This window comes from Aspergillus fischeri, genomic scaffold, assembly GCF_000149645.3.
Source record: "Aspergillus fischeri NRRL 181 1099437636245 genomic scaffold, whole genome shotgun sequence".
In the NCBI taxonomy this organism is placed as follows: domain Eukaryota; kingdom Fungi; phylum Ascomycota; class Eurotiomycetes; order Eurotiales; family Aspergillaceae; genus Aspergillus; species Aspergillus fischeri.
Window position 1 is genome coordinate 2,268,960 of NW_001509773.1, and position 15,541 is coordinate 2,284,500.

Consider the following 15,541-nt stretch of genomic DNA (forward strand, 5'->3'; position numbering starts at 1 on the left):
CAGTCACGCTTATTCAATCGTCTACGCCAGACGGTGTCGCTTCCTGTTACTGCTCGAATTAACAAAGAATATCTACGTCGAGACCTGGTTAGAATAGGGTTTGCTGGGTTCCGGAGCGAGCACCGACATGCTCGGTTCCGGGAGCCCTCGTTGATTGCAAAGACGGACAGAGAAAGCTGCTAGGGAAGCTGACCGGAGCGATGTTTTCCGACGGTCACGGCAATTCAGGAGCCGCCAGCAGCTCTGAAGAGCAGCAGATATCGCAGTCGAACAACCTTGCGTCATCCGACATCCAAGTTCCACCTGAAGCTGCGTCCAGCTCCAAGTTCGTCACAAACCTTGAGATATGGTCCACAAAGATACCGGATTACTACATTGCGCCATTCTGCGGCGCCAGTGCGGGTGTGGCCTCTGGGATTGTCACATGCCCCCTTGATGTGATCAAGACGAAGCTGCAGGCACAAGGCGGATTTCTCCGACGAGGCGGCGGAGTCGTTGAGGCGAAAACCCTTTATCGTGGTATGCTAGGTACTGGGCGGATCATATGGCGGCAAGATGGAATTCGGGGTCTATATCAAGGATTGGGTCCCATGCTCTTGGGATATCTGCCTACCTGGGCCGTATATTTGGCTGTCTATGACCGATCTCGAGAATACTTCTACGAAACCACCGGTAAGTATCTCTGTGTGTTCCTTTCTCTGAAGGTAGAATGTAAAGACTAATAATCCGCGTCACGTCAACAGATAGCTGGTGGCTTTCCAGAGGCTATGCGTCAATAACAGCCGGTGCTTGCTCTACTATAGTGACTAATCCAATCTGGGTCATTAAAACGCGGCTTATGTCACAAAGCCTCAAGTCCAACAGTGAAGGCTACACGGCTCCATGGCAGTACTCAAGCACTTGGGATGCAGCCCGCAAAATGTACAGGACCGAAGGGATTAGGTCATTTTATTCTGGGCTGACCCCGGCGTTGCTCGGCTTAACGCATGTCGCCATTCAATTCCCGCTATACGAATACTTGAAGATGGCCTTTACGGGGTACGGGATAGGGGAACATCCTGATAACGGTGGCTCCCACTGGATTGGCATATCTTGTGCGACATTCTTAAGCAAAGTTTGTGCCAGCACTTTAACCTACCCGCATGAAGTGCTACGGACAAGACTTCAGACACAGCAAAGAACATCTCCAGCGCCTTCTCCCGAAGGGATCTCATTTCGTGGAGGGTTAGATCACCCACAAGACCGCGGGAGGCCTCCAGGAGCGGCTTCATCGGACGGCATGCCCAACCGCCCGCGGTATACGGGCGTGATCCGTACATGTCAGACCATTCTGAGGGAGGAAGGCTGGCGCGCATTCTACTCCGGCATCGGGGTGAATCTATTCCGGGCTGTGCCGGCTGCCATGACCACAATGCTTACATACGAGTATCTCCGTAAGTTGATCGGTCACCTGCAACATGAGGGAGAAATGAAGCTGCGTATGGCAAACGATAGAGAAAGAGCCATGCTGCAGCAGGATGAGTAAATAAGCAGCGGATGGCGCATACTAGACGTGTCTTGTTCCTTTCCTGTTTCGGTTGAACAATGCAATCTTGAAACCCCTAGAGGTTGACTTACAGGCTTTCTCTTCTCACTAGGTGGCCAGTTGAGCTGAATATGTACTCATTCGTCTCCAGCTTTGACCATCCTATAATCGGTACCCTGGAGCATTGCGCGATCACTCGGCTGTCCTACGCTCAGCTCACGCCAGGAAAAGGCCTAAGAGCATGGTCATCGCTACGACATTTGTGGGACTTATGAACTCACTGATATATGGTCGTCATGCTTTGCAGAATATGTATCTTACAAAGCGGTCTTTGTTGTCACATTGTCGTTTATTTCACCCTTGACGGTTGCGTTGCATGATCTGCATCTGTACATACAAACATACATTATTATTCAAACCATATCGACGTTCTCAGCTCCTCGAAAAAAGCGCTACTAAGCAGATAATACTGAAACATTGAGCAATGTTTCCGATACGCAGACTCAATAGATCGCCCTCAAAACACCAAAATGATGTCTCTACCTCACTGAAGTGTTTGTTTTTGTTAAGGTACCGCGAGATGATGTCACTCTAAATCACGTGATCGAATAAGCGACAGATTTCTCCATATTGATTTTCCAATTTCTGAGCAATTTTCCCTCGATCTCAGAAACAACAACATGCCTTATGACAGCGAAAAATTCATGCAAGGCCTGCCTTTGATGAATAGGCACGGCTGCATTGCTTATTATCATGAGAGCTGTTATTTTTAAATATGAATGAGGTCATCATTGCAGATATCAATCTCTGTATGTTGTCTTGCAAGGAGGGCAGAGTCCCCAAGTTACCCTCGACTTTCCTTTGATATGATGAACATTCAATGAAATGGTAGATCCAGATTACAATACCCTCTGGATATGACTATTCACATACACTGAAAATTCTGATCATGGACTTCGAGAGATGAACTTGACAACGACGCATTGTGTGGAAAGGTTAACTTAGAAATTTTAGTGTGTCATTATCTTAATCCAAGCCGCAACAATCATGAACATTCTTTCTTGGACTCCTTTTTACCTCAATCAATCTCAAGCCTTTGCTATCATACAAATCCAACACAAGACTACCTCGACCGATTTTGCCGCTCTGCATCTCTGCTCTCTTCTAATGCCTGCTGTACCCATGATTGGTCAGACTTTTCCACGGAGAACTTCTGGGCCCTTGTAGTCGCGGTGACTGGGGACGATTGTGCCTCGCGGCGAGCGGAGTTGATGGAACTGATGCAGTAGGAGCATAGAATAATTGCCATGGTAAAGGCAGCTATCGGAGCATTGAGAGACTACTATGTTGTTACTTCAGGGCAATAGAATGCCACTTGTGAGACAGAGGTGTGACAGCGCTGGAAGGATATTCAATAGTTTGCACTTACTCCGGTTGTCCTCCCCAAGGGTTTCCCCGTTCCTCCTTTTTGAGTCATGGTAAGATACTCCAATCCGTCTTGACTTCTTCCATTCAATGTCTTCCCAAGGCAGATCTTGGTGGTGTGAAGGTGGGCGGACATGGGCGTAACGTTTTCCCCGAGCTCCTTTATCAGATGGAGGGCAGGAAGATAAGCAATTAAATACGTTAACCAGTACCACAAATACAGGTTCCTGTTGCTGCAAAATCCCAGCCACGGTATCGTGGGGGTAATCAATCAGTTCCGCGTCAAGCTTAGGTTCTTTGCTGTGCTAGAATCGCCTTAGAATACCATCGTAGAAAACAGTACCACAATTTGGATCGGTGGACCACTGTACTTAAGCGGCCAGCCCTCATTTGATGTTGAATACGAATTAATCAGCTCTTGGAGTCGGCATTTTAATGCCTATTCTGGTTAAAACAATTGATGGCGAACACCCCCGAACGTCATAGTGTAGTTATCTCCGAGGCCGGACGGAGCGGAGGCGACGGTGTTGCTGGTTTTGGTTTAGCGCATATAAGCACAGGCGAGCCCCCGAAGAATAATTAATCGATCTTTCGTCGACATCACAACCTCGGGTACATCATCATACTCTATCAACATCTCTTTTTGCCTCATCATAAATCCATCATAAATCCAACCGCGCATCACCTTTTAATCGCTAGGTATACGAAAATCAAACACACATCCATCAAACATGTTCCGTCGTTTGGCTACTGTCGCCCCTCGCTCAGTCGGCACTGTCGTGTTGCCTCGCATTACGCCTGCCATTTCCGGCATCCAGGCTCAACCCATCAACAGGACGTCTCCTGCTCCTCAGAGGAGAAGTTACCACGAGAAAGATAAGTAGATCGATGATTTTGGATGTTTCGTCATGACCAGGCAAATGCTGACCTTCTTTGCACTGCTAGATCATTACAATAACCCACGCAACGGTATGTTTGCAATCTTGATATGCTGCTTTTTTTTCCGCTTTTCCCCTCGAAGCGTCAATGGGAGACAGATGGATCGTCAGCCGTGGTCTCTTTCTTTTCAAAGAGAGTCCTGTCAAGCCCGCGGGGCGAAGTCTCGTCAAATGAAGACGGATCCTACAACGGGGGGGATCATATAAGCGGTCTCTACACCTGGGAGGGCACTTCGATCGTTTTTTTGGACCTTGACTTTCCCAACGGATCAATCACTATACAACGCTCTACGAGAAGACTGTTATGACCAATCAACTTTCATCTGTCTCCTATGCGCTCGAGGAGGATCTCAAATTCTCAGCATTCTTCAAGCTCTTGGATCAACCATGTACATGCTTCTGCAGGAACTGACATATTTGTAGTTGGCTCACTACCCAAGGATGCCCCTGATGTCGGTCTCGGTCTGGTCGGTGCACCTGCTTGCGGTGACGTGATGAAGCTTCAGATTCGGGTCGATAAGGACACCAGCAAGATTACCGACGTCAAGTTCAAGACTTTTGGCTGTGGTAGCGCGATCGCCAGCTCCAGCTACCTGACCGAGTTGGTGCGAGGAATGACGCTTGATGAGGCCGCTAAGATCCGGAACACCGACATTGCCAAGGAACTTTGCCTGCCCCCCGTCAAGTTACATTGCTCCATGCTTGCCGAGGATGCCATCAAGTCCGCCATCAACGACTACTACACCAAGAACCCCAAGGCCGCTAAGACTGATCTTTCTGGCACTGCCGCTTCCATTCCCAACGTGGAAAAGACCGACGGTAGCACCGCGAGTCTGTGATCTGCTTGTGCATGAAAAGTAACAATATATTCATCAAACACTATTACGGCGATACCAGATGAAATCTGTTAGGGTTTATTTGTTCGATTGACTGGCGTACCGAGACTGCAGATTGCTTGGATCATTAAAGCATGCGTTACTTCGTTGAATTCAACTGACGGGTTGAATTGTTTGTCTATGTATATTTTTCGTTTCTCATTTCTCCATGCTTTTTACTTTGTGCCTTGGAACATGGCATCATGATCATGAATCTCGTTCAGTCATAGGTTCGTCAATAAGAATGTGCATCTCTGTGATATGATTTCATTTCAGAGGCCTTCTCACGTAGTTTTCGTACGCTGCTTTTAGTTTCAACAAGGCTGTAAGTAAACTCGTTCTCGGCATTCCCTGAACCGTCCTTCCTGTAAGCAAGGTATCGCATTAAATCATGAGGTATCAGGCTGAAATGAACAGATATTCGATCTATCTAAATGAAAGACGTCTAGCTTCTTTTTGTACAAATCTCTATACATGTGGAGAAAACAGAAAAGGGGGGGAAGAAACGAAAAACGCCGTCGCTGATGATGCACAGACAGACCGAACCCATCCGATCCGTCCTGTCTAGATGATGAAGATTGAAAGAAGATTGTACAGTGTTACAAGGACGTCGGACTGGAGAAAATCGAGCGGTATGAAGAAGAGCTGGCCGCTCTTCTATCCGATCAACCCGAGCCGACTTTTCATAGACAGCAGAGTCTCGTAGACGGAGAGTTTCAGTTCAACCCGGAGATAGCCTGTCCAGGCCCAGAGGAACCGCAAGAAGTTGAGTGGGCGGAGGATGCCGCCGGTTTCGTTGATGTTCTCCATCTTCTCTTCGAAGACGGTACGAGTAGCGTAGCGGGCTAGGATAAGGAATGTGCGTACGGGTCCCTGTCGGGTATGTAGATTTTCGTCCAGACTGCGGGCTGAAGGTGGAGAGCAGGCGATGTTAGCCGGGAATTCGAGAAGAAAACAGAAAGATGGAAATGAGTGCATCGTGAGCGAGTATAACTTACTCAGATCGTTTGTCTTCAGAATCAAAAGGATGATCCGGGGTACCTGGCCGAGCAACTCAACAAGCTGTTGCAGCATGCCCTCCCCGAGAGCACCGGAGATGTTCTCCTTTTCGGCAGCCGTGCGTGGAGAAGCGACATCCTTCTTGGCTAGCACGGTATAATCTCGTCCGGTGATTGCGCTCGCGAACAGGGGAAATTGCTCGTCTGTGATACCTGCGACCTTGCGCGCATACTCGCGCATGCGGCCTTCATCCGCCTCGATGACCGCCAGCCAGAGCTTAGCATAGTTACGACGTAAATCGCGTGGAATGTCGCGGTACAGGCCGTGGTCGTAGAGGATGATATCAAAGTTGTGGCGGCGTCGGTTGGGGTTCTTGCGAATGGCGATATTACCGCCGTGGGGGTCGCAGTGTAACGGGGCATTGTCTCCGAAGATCATTTCGTTGAAGATATGCGCGAACGCGGCGGAGACCTCGTCGCGGTCAATATGGTTGGAGTCCAAATATTCGAGATCATCCGGACGATGGCCCGAGAGGAACTCCATAACCAAAATTCGCTTCTGAGCCCACATGACTGATTGAGGCGTTAGCAAAGCCACTGGACTTCTTTTTCACCATTATAAATGGAACAAACCTTCCGGAATCACTAACGGAGCATCCGAGCGCTTTTTAAAGTACTCACTAGCCCTCCTGGCATTCTCTGCCTCCATGCGGAAATCCAATTCCTGAGGTAGCGAGAAATCCATTTCATTCGAGAGCCACTCTAGATCATATTCGGGAAAGAATCGTTTCAGCATCGAGAAAGTAAACCGTGTCAATGCCAGGTCCAAGGGCACCCATTCGGCCAATGCAGGATGCTGCACTTTAACAGCAACCTTCTGACCAGTCTCCTTCAGCGTACCAATGTGGACCTGGGCAAGAGATGCGGCTCCAATGGGCAATGGCTCAAAACTCGAGAATAATTCATCGATGCGATGGCCTGTGTCGGTGACGAACATTTCCTCAACGGACTCGATAGACGAGACGGGACACTTGTCTTGAAGGGGGACGAAGGTCGTCGTCCATTCCAACGGAAGAAGATAACCCATGCTACTGAGATGCTGGCCCAACTTTATAAAGATAGACCCATTCTTCTCGAGAACACGTAGGGTTCGTTCTGCGCAACGCTTATGACATGCTCGGATGGACTCTTGTCGCTCTTCTTCTGTAGGAGTCTCTTGCTTGAGGGTGACTCGGTAACTAGAAAAGCCCATGTAAGTGACACGCAAATAGTCTAAGATGCAAGAAGTCCTGGACTCACTCGTTGATACAGACAGCCAAAGTCCCCACAACTCGGCCTGTACGCTGCGCTGCGCGATATAGATGTCGTGCATCGTCTGATAAGGTCACCGCTGCAGCGCCGACGACACCAGTGATGATTGCATACTTTAAGAACCTCCTCCGCGACCGCTGTGAACCTGAATGACCCGATCTATTGTCCCGAGACTCGACCTCCTCCGGCAAGGTAGGTGTTTTTGTAGAATAGAACCGGGAAGACGGACATGTGCGGAACGACGGTCGTGCGTGTGAATAGTGCCGAAATATCCCTCTCAATAGACTTTGAGTGAAGGCCGGAGATCGCAGAGAAGACGTAGACGAATGATTGCGCTTCGAAAATTGGCTCAAGAAGAATCCATTCGGATTGTATCTGAACACTGCCGCTGGATCAAAATCCGATGCCCGCAATGGAGTGCGGAGCGCCGCTCTCATACCGAACACAATCAGCACCGTGAACTTGACGACCACAGATCACTCGTAACCTCGAATCCCAAAAGTGCACTCCGTTTGTACACGCTCATTTCATTTGTATTGAACACAAAATCTGCCAGGAGGAATCTTAGGTGGCGGTTGTCGCCGCGATTCGGGATTTTTTCTCGCCCGCTGTCGGCCCGAAGGATGTTTCACGTGATCTGGAGATATAGAAGGTGAGCGTCAAAGGCTGTTCTTAGAGCAAATCTTTCTTAGTCCGTTCAACGGACTCAGAGAAATAACATAACTTTTTCAAGATCTCATACACCATTCGTAGTGTCCTGGCGATCTTGTACAGATTGCCCCCTGCATATCGTACGGCACTTGGTATGGTACGGCAGCAAACCTACCACACGAATTAAAACATCATAGGATATCCAGGTATACAGACCCCAAACGAGAGAAATGCCATTTTTGTATTATTCAACAATTCGACTAACCCCATTCAAATTACTATACATGAAAATGCGCCAAGGAAGACAATGATAACTCAATGTTAGCTCTTTGCAGACCAGGTAGAACACGAAGAATCTTCAGGGACGCCCATATGATGCAATGCAATTGGATGAAAGGCTGTGGAATTCTACAGGCTCTCAATTGAGAGCTAAAATGCCAAGCGGTGTCGAAGCAAAGGGGACAGAGCTAGAAGAAGGGAAAGAGAGTGCAGAACATGCCAGAGTTACCAGTCACCATCAGCATGTGTTTGACGCCGGCGTCGCGGGAGGATGGAGGGTCGACGTGATAATGAGCTCTGCGACCTGTTGTCTTCCTCAGGTAGAAGTTCGACATGAGACAGTCTATTGCCAGACATACCACGCGGTAGCCGATTTCTGGAAGCGCTTGAGGCATTGGAGCCCTTGCTTGCACATACGGCAAGAGCGGGACTTGCACCATCTCTACTAGCAGGCCGCAGCGCCAGCGCTGACCCACTGAGAGCATTTCGCGGGTGCCTTTGGACCTCGCGCCCATCGAAGTAGCTTTTTGACTGATTCGTGCGAGGAACCGAAGGAGTACTCGGAGCAGACTGGTTTGTCAAAAGACCCGGCGGAGTAGTAGCTGTACTTCCTCTCCTCACACCTGGCCTGCGCTTCCCTAATCCATAGGATTCGCTTCTCTCATTAGCCTGAATGAGTTTTCCAGCCATGTCCCGCACGAGAATAGCTGGATCATGCTCCAGTTCTCTAATTGCTTCAAGAAGGCCATACTCGGCCAGAAGACCACCTTGGTCTTCGCTGGCCTCACAGATACTGGATATGATTCGCAGAAGGTTCAAGCGAACAGCAGCTTTGTTGTGATGTAATTTTTGCCTGATCCGGACAAACATGTCTTCCCGGGCGAATGTCAATGCGATGGGAGGGCTCAGCCTTAGGAGCTTTTGAAGCGGTTCAAGAAGATTCTCAAAAGCATTAGCCTTCGAGACTGTTAAGCATCTGATAATGGACTCTGTGAATGATGGCTGATCAGGGTGGTAACTGAGCAAGTGCTCCTCGACCTTCGCCGTTTCTTCCTGTAGCCTACGGAGATCAGTTTAAGCCACGTCTGCTGATAGGCACAATGAGCTTACCAGGTAAAGATGGCATCCAAGGCAGTCACCTGCCAGTAAGGGTCGGAAAGCAGGGATATATAGAAAGGCAATCCTCTATTGCGCCATAGCTCACGACGGCCCACTTTTCCGGAATGTGCCATGTCGCAGAGGATTGGTAAAGCGAATTCCTTTAAGGGTCGCTCAGTCTTAACAATCTTTTGGAGCAGCGGCACGATACCGTTCAATGCAGCATCCTCTTGCCGGGACTTATTTAGACGACACATGTTGTAGATCGTATTCAGGATCTGGTTGGAGACTTCTCGAAAGTGTGGCCGTTTGATGGTTGACCGCAAGAGATCAGTCAGCACGTCAATGGCGTTTGAGTTCTGCAGAGAGTCAAGCGTAGTTGACAGCATGGACAAGTTCTTGATAAACTTCAACATCGTTATTTGATGAGCAGGAGTCATGCGCTTCAATTCCTTCAGCACCCCTAAGTATTTAGCGTCAGAAAGGTATGACCAAGCGAGGCAAGTATCCAAACTTACTGTGCAAAACAGTTCGTTCGGCAACCATCTCCTTCACATGATTTTCAGCCTGAGAGAAGACGAAGAAGATGCTGGCAATGCGCCCCTCGACTATTTCGGCGAGTTCTCCCCCTTCGTCCAATACTCGGCTCAAGACGAGTGAAAGGGGGTCTAGGACCGAACTGCGAGACAGGATTCGGCAGAAATCATTCTTTGGCGTTGATCCCTTGCCAGTGTCAGACGTTGACTGCATAGAGTCTGTGATGAACTGGACTTACTTGCAGCTCAAAGACGCTCCAAATTCCATTGACGCCTATAAGGACCAGATCTCGTTCATCCTCATAATCGTCTTCCAAAAATTCCACAAGGACATTCAACCCTCCGGCACTGACAAACATCTGAAGAGTCAGGGTAGAAGTTTGATACATCTGCTGTACAAAAGCAGCTGCCTCCAGTCGGATCTCGCGCGGGTACTTCTTCGAAGCGAATTCATTGATGATTGGGATTCCACCAACGAAACACAAGTTCTCTTGAATCTCGTAATCCTCATAGATAATTGCATTGACAATTTTCAGGAGACATGATACGACGTCGCGTCGACGGCACGTATCAAGAATCTCTAGTATCGGTAGCATGCCGTGGGCGCTCATAATGATATTTTTCGTTTCCGGAAGATCACAGAATATCGTCAACAACTGTTCTGAGATATCCTCAAGTACGTCTTCATCTTGAGAAGTCTTCAAAGAGCTTACTAGCCCTTCGACTTGACCACGGAGCCTAGCATACTTATCGCGCGCAATGTTGGCTTCCAAGTCCATTTCATCGAGCCCTTCCTCTAACTGGGCGAATGGATCATCTTCGTCGTCTTGGTCTCCGAGCCAAGAATTGTTTGAGTGTCGTGAATTGAGCATCAAGGTGCTTCTATCCGAGCTACCATCGCTGTCCGGCTTGTTTAGGGCAACCTCCTCAGCCCCCAAGATATCAGAGAAGTCTTCATCTCTCTCGTTCTCGGCAAATCTGTGAATTTCTACCGCTGTTCTATGACGCTTGGTTGAGAGCTGCCTCCGTAATTGGGGTACCTGCTCGTCATCCTGAGAGGGTGTGTGATATCGGACTATCTCCTTTGACGGCGGGAGGTCTGCTAAATTCGAGGGATATCGATCTTCATCGGTCTCCTGAAACAGGTCAGACAAACAATCATCAACATTCGGATAAATATTAGCCTCCAACCATGCTTACTTTCACAATGTTAAGTTTTCGGCCCAGAACGTCTTCGTCAGTTATTATGAGATCAGAATAATCCTCTACTGAGTTCTCCTTGTAAAATGAGGCTGGACGAGCCTGTCTCGAAGGTGGAACAGGATTCTGCGTCAGAATTGGGACGTTATGTACGAAAGGAGTAGACCTTTTGGGCTCCATCTGGAGCGGCGAATTTTGGGCGAATCCATCGTCCGCGCCGGTCTGCTTGAATGGAAACGGTCGGATAGTTTGCAGAGGATCCGACTCTCCGCAGTGCAAAGTAGTCCGAAACGAGTCGTTGAAGTCTTCAAAGCTATCCTCGGATTTGATAACCGTCCCATCAAGTGAGGCAAATGCCTTGAGCTTCTCAGAGGAAAGCATTCCTCCGAAATTATCATGCGGCCGAAGATGTGGTAGCTGCAGCGCACTAGGAGAAATGGCAGTTGCAAAGTCATCGTCCCAATTATCTTCGGCAGTTGCGTTCGACAACAGAGATTGGTCTTTGGCATTGCTGACAACGGGGGCTGGAAGAGCGTCTTTAGTGGGGGTGTTTCGAGACGGCGGCTGATTGCGACGAAGGGGACTTGGACTCTGATGATCGTGTCTGAAGGGCTTCCGTAAAGTTCCCGCACCAGGAGATCGCAGAGCCTCGTTCCATTCTTGGACGCTTCTGACCGCTTCTTCATACTCCGTAGACTTCTTCGGCACCACTGAGTCCGATCTACGAGCATTCACGATCCAAGGGTGTTTCAGGAGCTTTCTTGCAGAGACACGGAGATTAGGATCTTTCTGGAAGCATTGCATCAGGAAGTCTTTGACTGCCTAGTATCGTCATTAGAAAGGATGTCTAATCGACAGGGGACAAAGGACTTACCGGAGAGGCGCCTTGTGGAAGAGGAGGATGGTCATCATTAACAATACGGAACAGCGCCGGCATGGGCTGAAGATTGTAGTAGGGAGGTTTTCCTTCAAGCAATTCGATGACCGTACACCCGAGACTCCAGATATCTGAGGCTGTAGTTGCGCCTGAAAGTTCAATCACCTCGGGAGCCATCCAGTACGGCGTGCCAACGACGCTCGATTCGCTCAGTCCAGTAGTGCGGCTGGCGACACCGAAGTCTGCAAGTTTGACAAGTCCCTCCTTTGTCGTGAGGATGTTTGCGCCTTTAATATCTCTATGAATGACACCCTGTTCGTGCAGATATAAAAGCCCATGGAGAACTTGCGACATATATAACCCGACCAAATTTTCGGGAAAGCGACCGAAGTTCTTGGAGATAGAGTGCAAGGAGCCATTCTCACAATACCTACGTTTGTTAGCACCTCCGATATTTATCCGGTCGATGGACAAAGAGACATACTCCAAGATAATGTTTAAAGTTTCAGCAGACTTGACGAAACCATGGTACTTGACGATATTAGGATGCTGCGGCCATTCAGTTAGCTCCGTGGAACGGCTGTGTTTGTTTGCACCTGGGTCTCACATCTAGGTTCTTCAAAAGGTCGATTTCCAACTGCAATAGCGTATATCGTCAGTAACGGCGTTCCTCGCAACAGACCGTCGGATCCAAATGCCATACCATTATAACTCGCAATTCGCTTTTCGGGAGGTCGGCCAACTTGATCTGCTTCACAGCAACAGTCTCCCCAGTGTTCCAGTTTAGCGCCCTATACACTGAACCGAATGCGCCTCTACCCAAACAGTCGCCCAATTGCTTCAACGTGCCAGCGTTAGCAACTCAAGGATTGCGTACACGTAACAGGGCCATATACGTACATAATCTTTGAGCTCAGCGACATCTTTCGCAGATGACTTTACCACTCTGCCCTCGCCAGATTTTTCGTCCCGTTTCGAGGGGCTGGATCCGAGTTTGGCGACTCGCGCTTTGGCTGGAGTTCCAGGAGTCCTCGAGGACGGAGGCGGCCCCTCATTCCCCTCACTAGATCTAGAGACCATTGCCGGAGAATCCAGAGGTAGGTACCCTCTTTGTATTGAGTCGCTAGTCTCCGCGGTTGTCTCGGACCAGGTGGTCTCAGATGGAAAATGATCGATAAAGAAAAGGCAGGAGCCAGGGGTTGGTCGGATCAATCATGTCAGCACGCTCTGCCATGGGAAGAAGACTGTTAGTAAAGTAATATAGCTGGTACAGGGAGAAGAATGTGTCGGAAAAAATCCGCTCGCCAACAAAATGGCATGATGAGAAGTTTAAGAAACATACAGGGCCCCTTCTTGCTCTCACGGTCATCGACATGCGCTGAGCATACACGCGTCCCTACACATGCACATCAGAGGCCTGCTTCTGAAATGCTAAGTTTGTCTTCTTATTAGTTGAACTTATCGTAGAAGAATAAGCTCACGATGGACCAGGAAAGTCATACTTACTGCTGTGTTCGCTGTTGCAGAAAAAGTAAAAAGCAATGTTTTGAACTTTTGCTTCTCCACAAGGGTCAGCTCCCGTACGGACCATGACGCAGCGACCGGCTCCTTCAGTATCTCCGATCAGCCTTATCAGAGCCGATCTTACGATCTTGACAACCTAACGATATCAGTGGTATCCTGCTCAAGCTAACCATCGTTACAAGTGAGGGACTAATCCCCTTTGTCGTTTCCATTGTCTTTCCTTGCCCAAAACGCCTTCGCAATGAAGTCTTCCCACTCGCTGGGCATGATGATCGACTGGTCTATCTATTTACATGACATGGTAATATTTCCAAATGCTGCTCTAAAAAGGGTATCTCAAACCATTATGCTACTAATGACCCCGGTATATTTCCTGCGCTTCTGCGCGCTTCACGCAAGAGACGGTGAACGTCTGATACAAGGTACAGGCTTCCTGCAATTACCAAGGGGCAGTCGCCAGCCTCGGTACAAGCCCAGTTGATGGCAGCAAGAACGTCCCCGCCAAATGTACGTACGTCTTGGACACCTGGGATTGATTGAATACAGAGAGCCAATTCTTCTGTATCCGCTGCTTTCACCCATGGCATTCCATCGACAGGACCGAATGCCGTGATAGCGACCTTATCTCCAGATTTGATTATCGAATGGAAGAGCGCGGTCACATCCTTCCCACGCGACGCTGCAATAACCCAAGTGATGTCACCCTGAGGACGCAAATTTTTGTCCACATACTCTCCGAGAACCTCAGCCGACTGGCTATTGTGCGCACCGTCGAGCAAGACAGGCTCTGTGCGGGCGGTGAGAGGACTGAGGGAGATTTTCTGCAAACGTCCTGGCCACTCTACGTTTTTGAGGGAAGGCAGAAGCATGTCCACTTCGAGCCCTGGGCGAACCTTCGCTAGGGCGAGCCGAAGAGCTGATACCGCACAGGACATATTAGCCCGTTGATGACGCTGTAGATCAAGCTCCCTGAAGATACGGCCCAGGGATGGTGACTGGGAGCATATTGTATCAGGATGCGCGTAGACAGCATCGATCTTCAACTCGTTAACACGATCTTCAAGGGTCCTAATCACTTCGGGAGCGTTGGTGCCGTCAACCACACACGGAACACCAGGCTTCAATATCCCGGCCTTCTCGCGGGTGATTAATTCTAACGTATCTCCCAGAAAGGCCTGATGATCCAGCCCAATTTTCGCAATAATCGACACCAATACATCGCTCAGCACATTCGTAGCATCCAAGCGACCACCCATTCCCACCTCGACCACACCAACCTCGACGTGTTCATGATTGAAGATCTCAAATGCCGTGGCAGTGAGCAGCTCAAACTCACTTGCCCCTATTCCCAGTGACTGATCCCTTAATCTGACTCTTTCCTCAATCTTGCGGAAAAGCGACTCCTGCACAACGCTCTCACCTATGGTGATGCAGTCCCATCGATCGATGAGATGAGGAGAAGTAAAGCGACCACAGCGTACACCACCCGCAGTCAACATGTGCGACAAATAGGCACTAATGGAGCCTTTGCCATTGGTTCCAGCTATGTGGATGGCCTTCCATGACAGAGGAGTCTGTTGGAGGAGCCTAGATATGCGACCAAGACCGAGCTCAATCATTCCTCCGATCGTGTGACGTCTGTAGTTTTATCAGAAACAATCCTCATGATCAAGAACGATTCCGGACTGGTTAGGCAGTCATGGAGACAATCAAAGTCGGCTCAGACTTAAGGATTTCAGAACGTGGTAAAAGAAATTGATATGAAACTGCTCAAGCTCAGTAGTGCAGATCCTTGCAACTTTCTGATCAATTTCGGCTGACTTGAGGCCGGTTGACATAATTTGACAGCCGGGCGATAAGGATCTGCTGCCTGAGCCCTGAGGCACCCAGTATTTTTCCCGAAATGAGGGGGCCTTACTCCGTAGCCGCTGAACTTCCCCTAAGGGAAACTCTGCGTGCTCCGTACTGCATTGTACGCACAGTTCTGTTATTTTCCCCAGCGCCACATCCCAGCCTCCTTACGTTCCATAGTCGCAGCCTCAGGCGCGAATATCTTTGCCTCCGCTTCCCTGTTGAGCAAAACTGAGATCTTGCCGCTTTTCTCCATCAATTAGTCCAAAACTACGGAGGGCCTAACCTTACCCTGTACTCCGTTGTCTGTACGTACAAGGGCAGACCATCATCATTATTCTTGCGCCCCCCTCCGCAAACGTCGCGCTTTTCTTTCTGAATAATTTGCGACCTCTTGGCCGTGACTTTTTTTTAAACGCAGTTTTGATGGGATTTACCTGAGGTTTATCTGCT

At 49.1% G+C, this 15,541-nt stretch overlaps 5 protein-coding genes across 5 annotated transcripts; 2 read left to right on the forward strand and 3 right to left on the reverse strand.

Annotated features, from left to right (window-relative positions):
- Positions 1-200: 200 nt before the first annotated feature.
- Positions 201-1,525, forward strand: NFIA_109450 (putative mitochondrial carrier protein; the record flags this gene model as incomplete). Its single annotated transcript, XM_001267347.1, has 2 exons — positions 201-672; positions 804-1,525. The coding sequence occupies 2 exons, from the start codon at positions 201-203 to the stop codon at positions 1,523-1,525; spliced, it is 1,194 nt and encodes a 397-aa protein (XP_001267348.1).
- Positions 1,526-3,858: 2,333 nt separating this feature from the next.
- NFIA_109460 (putative iron-sulfur cofactor synthesis protein (Isu1)) lies at positions 3,859-4,727 on the forward strand (the record flags this gene model as incomplete). The annotated part of the gene is made up of 2 exons (XM_001267348.1): positions 3,859-3,919; positions 4,312-4,727. The coding sequence occupies 2 exons, from the start codon at positions 3,859-3,861 to the stop codon at positions 4,725-4,727; spliced, it is 477 nt and encodes a 158-aa protein (XP_001267349.1).
- A 693-nt stretch (positions 4,728-5,420) lies between these two features.
- On the reverse strand, positions 5,421-7,133 carry NFIA_109470 (ABC1 kinase family protein; the record flags this gene model as incomplete). Its single annotated transcript, XM_001267349.1, has 4 exons — positions 5,421-5,671; positions 5,762-6,334; positions 6,395-6,999; positions 7,090-7,133. The coding sequence occupies 4 exons, from the start codon at positions 7,131-7,133 to the stop codon at positions 5,421-5,423; spliced, it is 1,473 nt and encodes a 490-aa protein (XP_001267350.1).
- A 1,094-nt stretch (positions 7,134-8,227) lies between these two features.
- On the reverse strand, positions 8,228-12,793 carry NFIA_109480 (serine/threonine-protein kinase; the record flags this gene model as incomplete). Its single annotated transcript, XM_001267350.1, has 10 exons — positions 8,228-9,062; positions 9,113-9,563; positions 9,619-9,823; positions 9,876-10,772; positions 10,837-11,658; positions 11,711-12,143; positions 12,198-12,262; positions 12,321-12,350; positions 12,417-12,551; positions 12,614-12,793. 10 exons carry the CDS (start codon positions 12,791-12,793, stop codon positions 8,228-8,230), a joined length of 4,053 nt encoding a protein of 1,350 aa, XP_001267351.1.
- A 788-nt stretch (positions 12,794-13,581) lies between these two features.
- NFIA_109490 (dihydrofolate synthase) lies at positions 13,582-14,856 on the reverse strand (the record flags this gene model as incomplete). Its single annotated transcript, XM_001267351.1, has 1 exon — positions 13,582-14,856. One exon carries the CDS (start codon positions 14,854-14,856, stop codon positions 13,582-13,584), a length of 1,275 nt encoding a protein of 424 aa, XP_001267352.1.
- Positions 14,857-15,541: the final 685 nt, after the last annotated feature.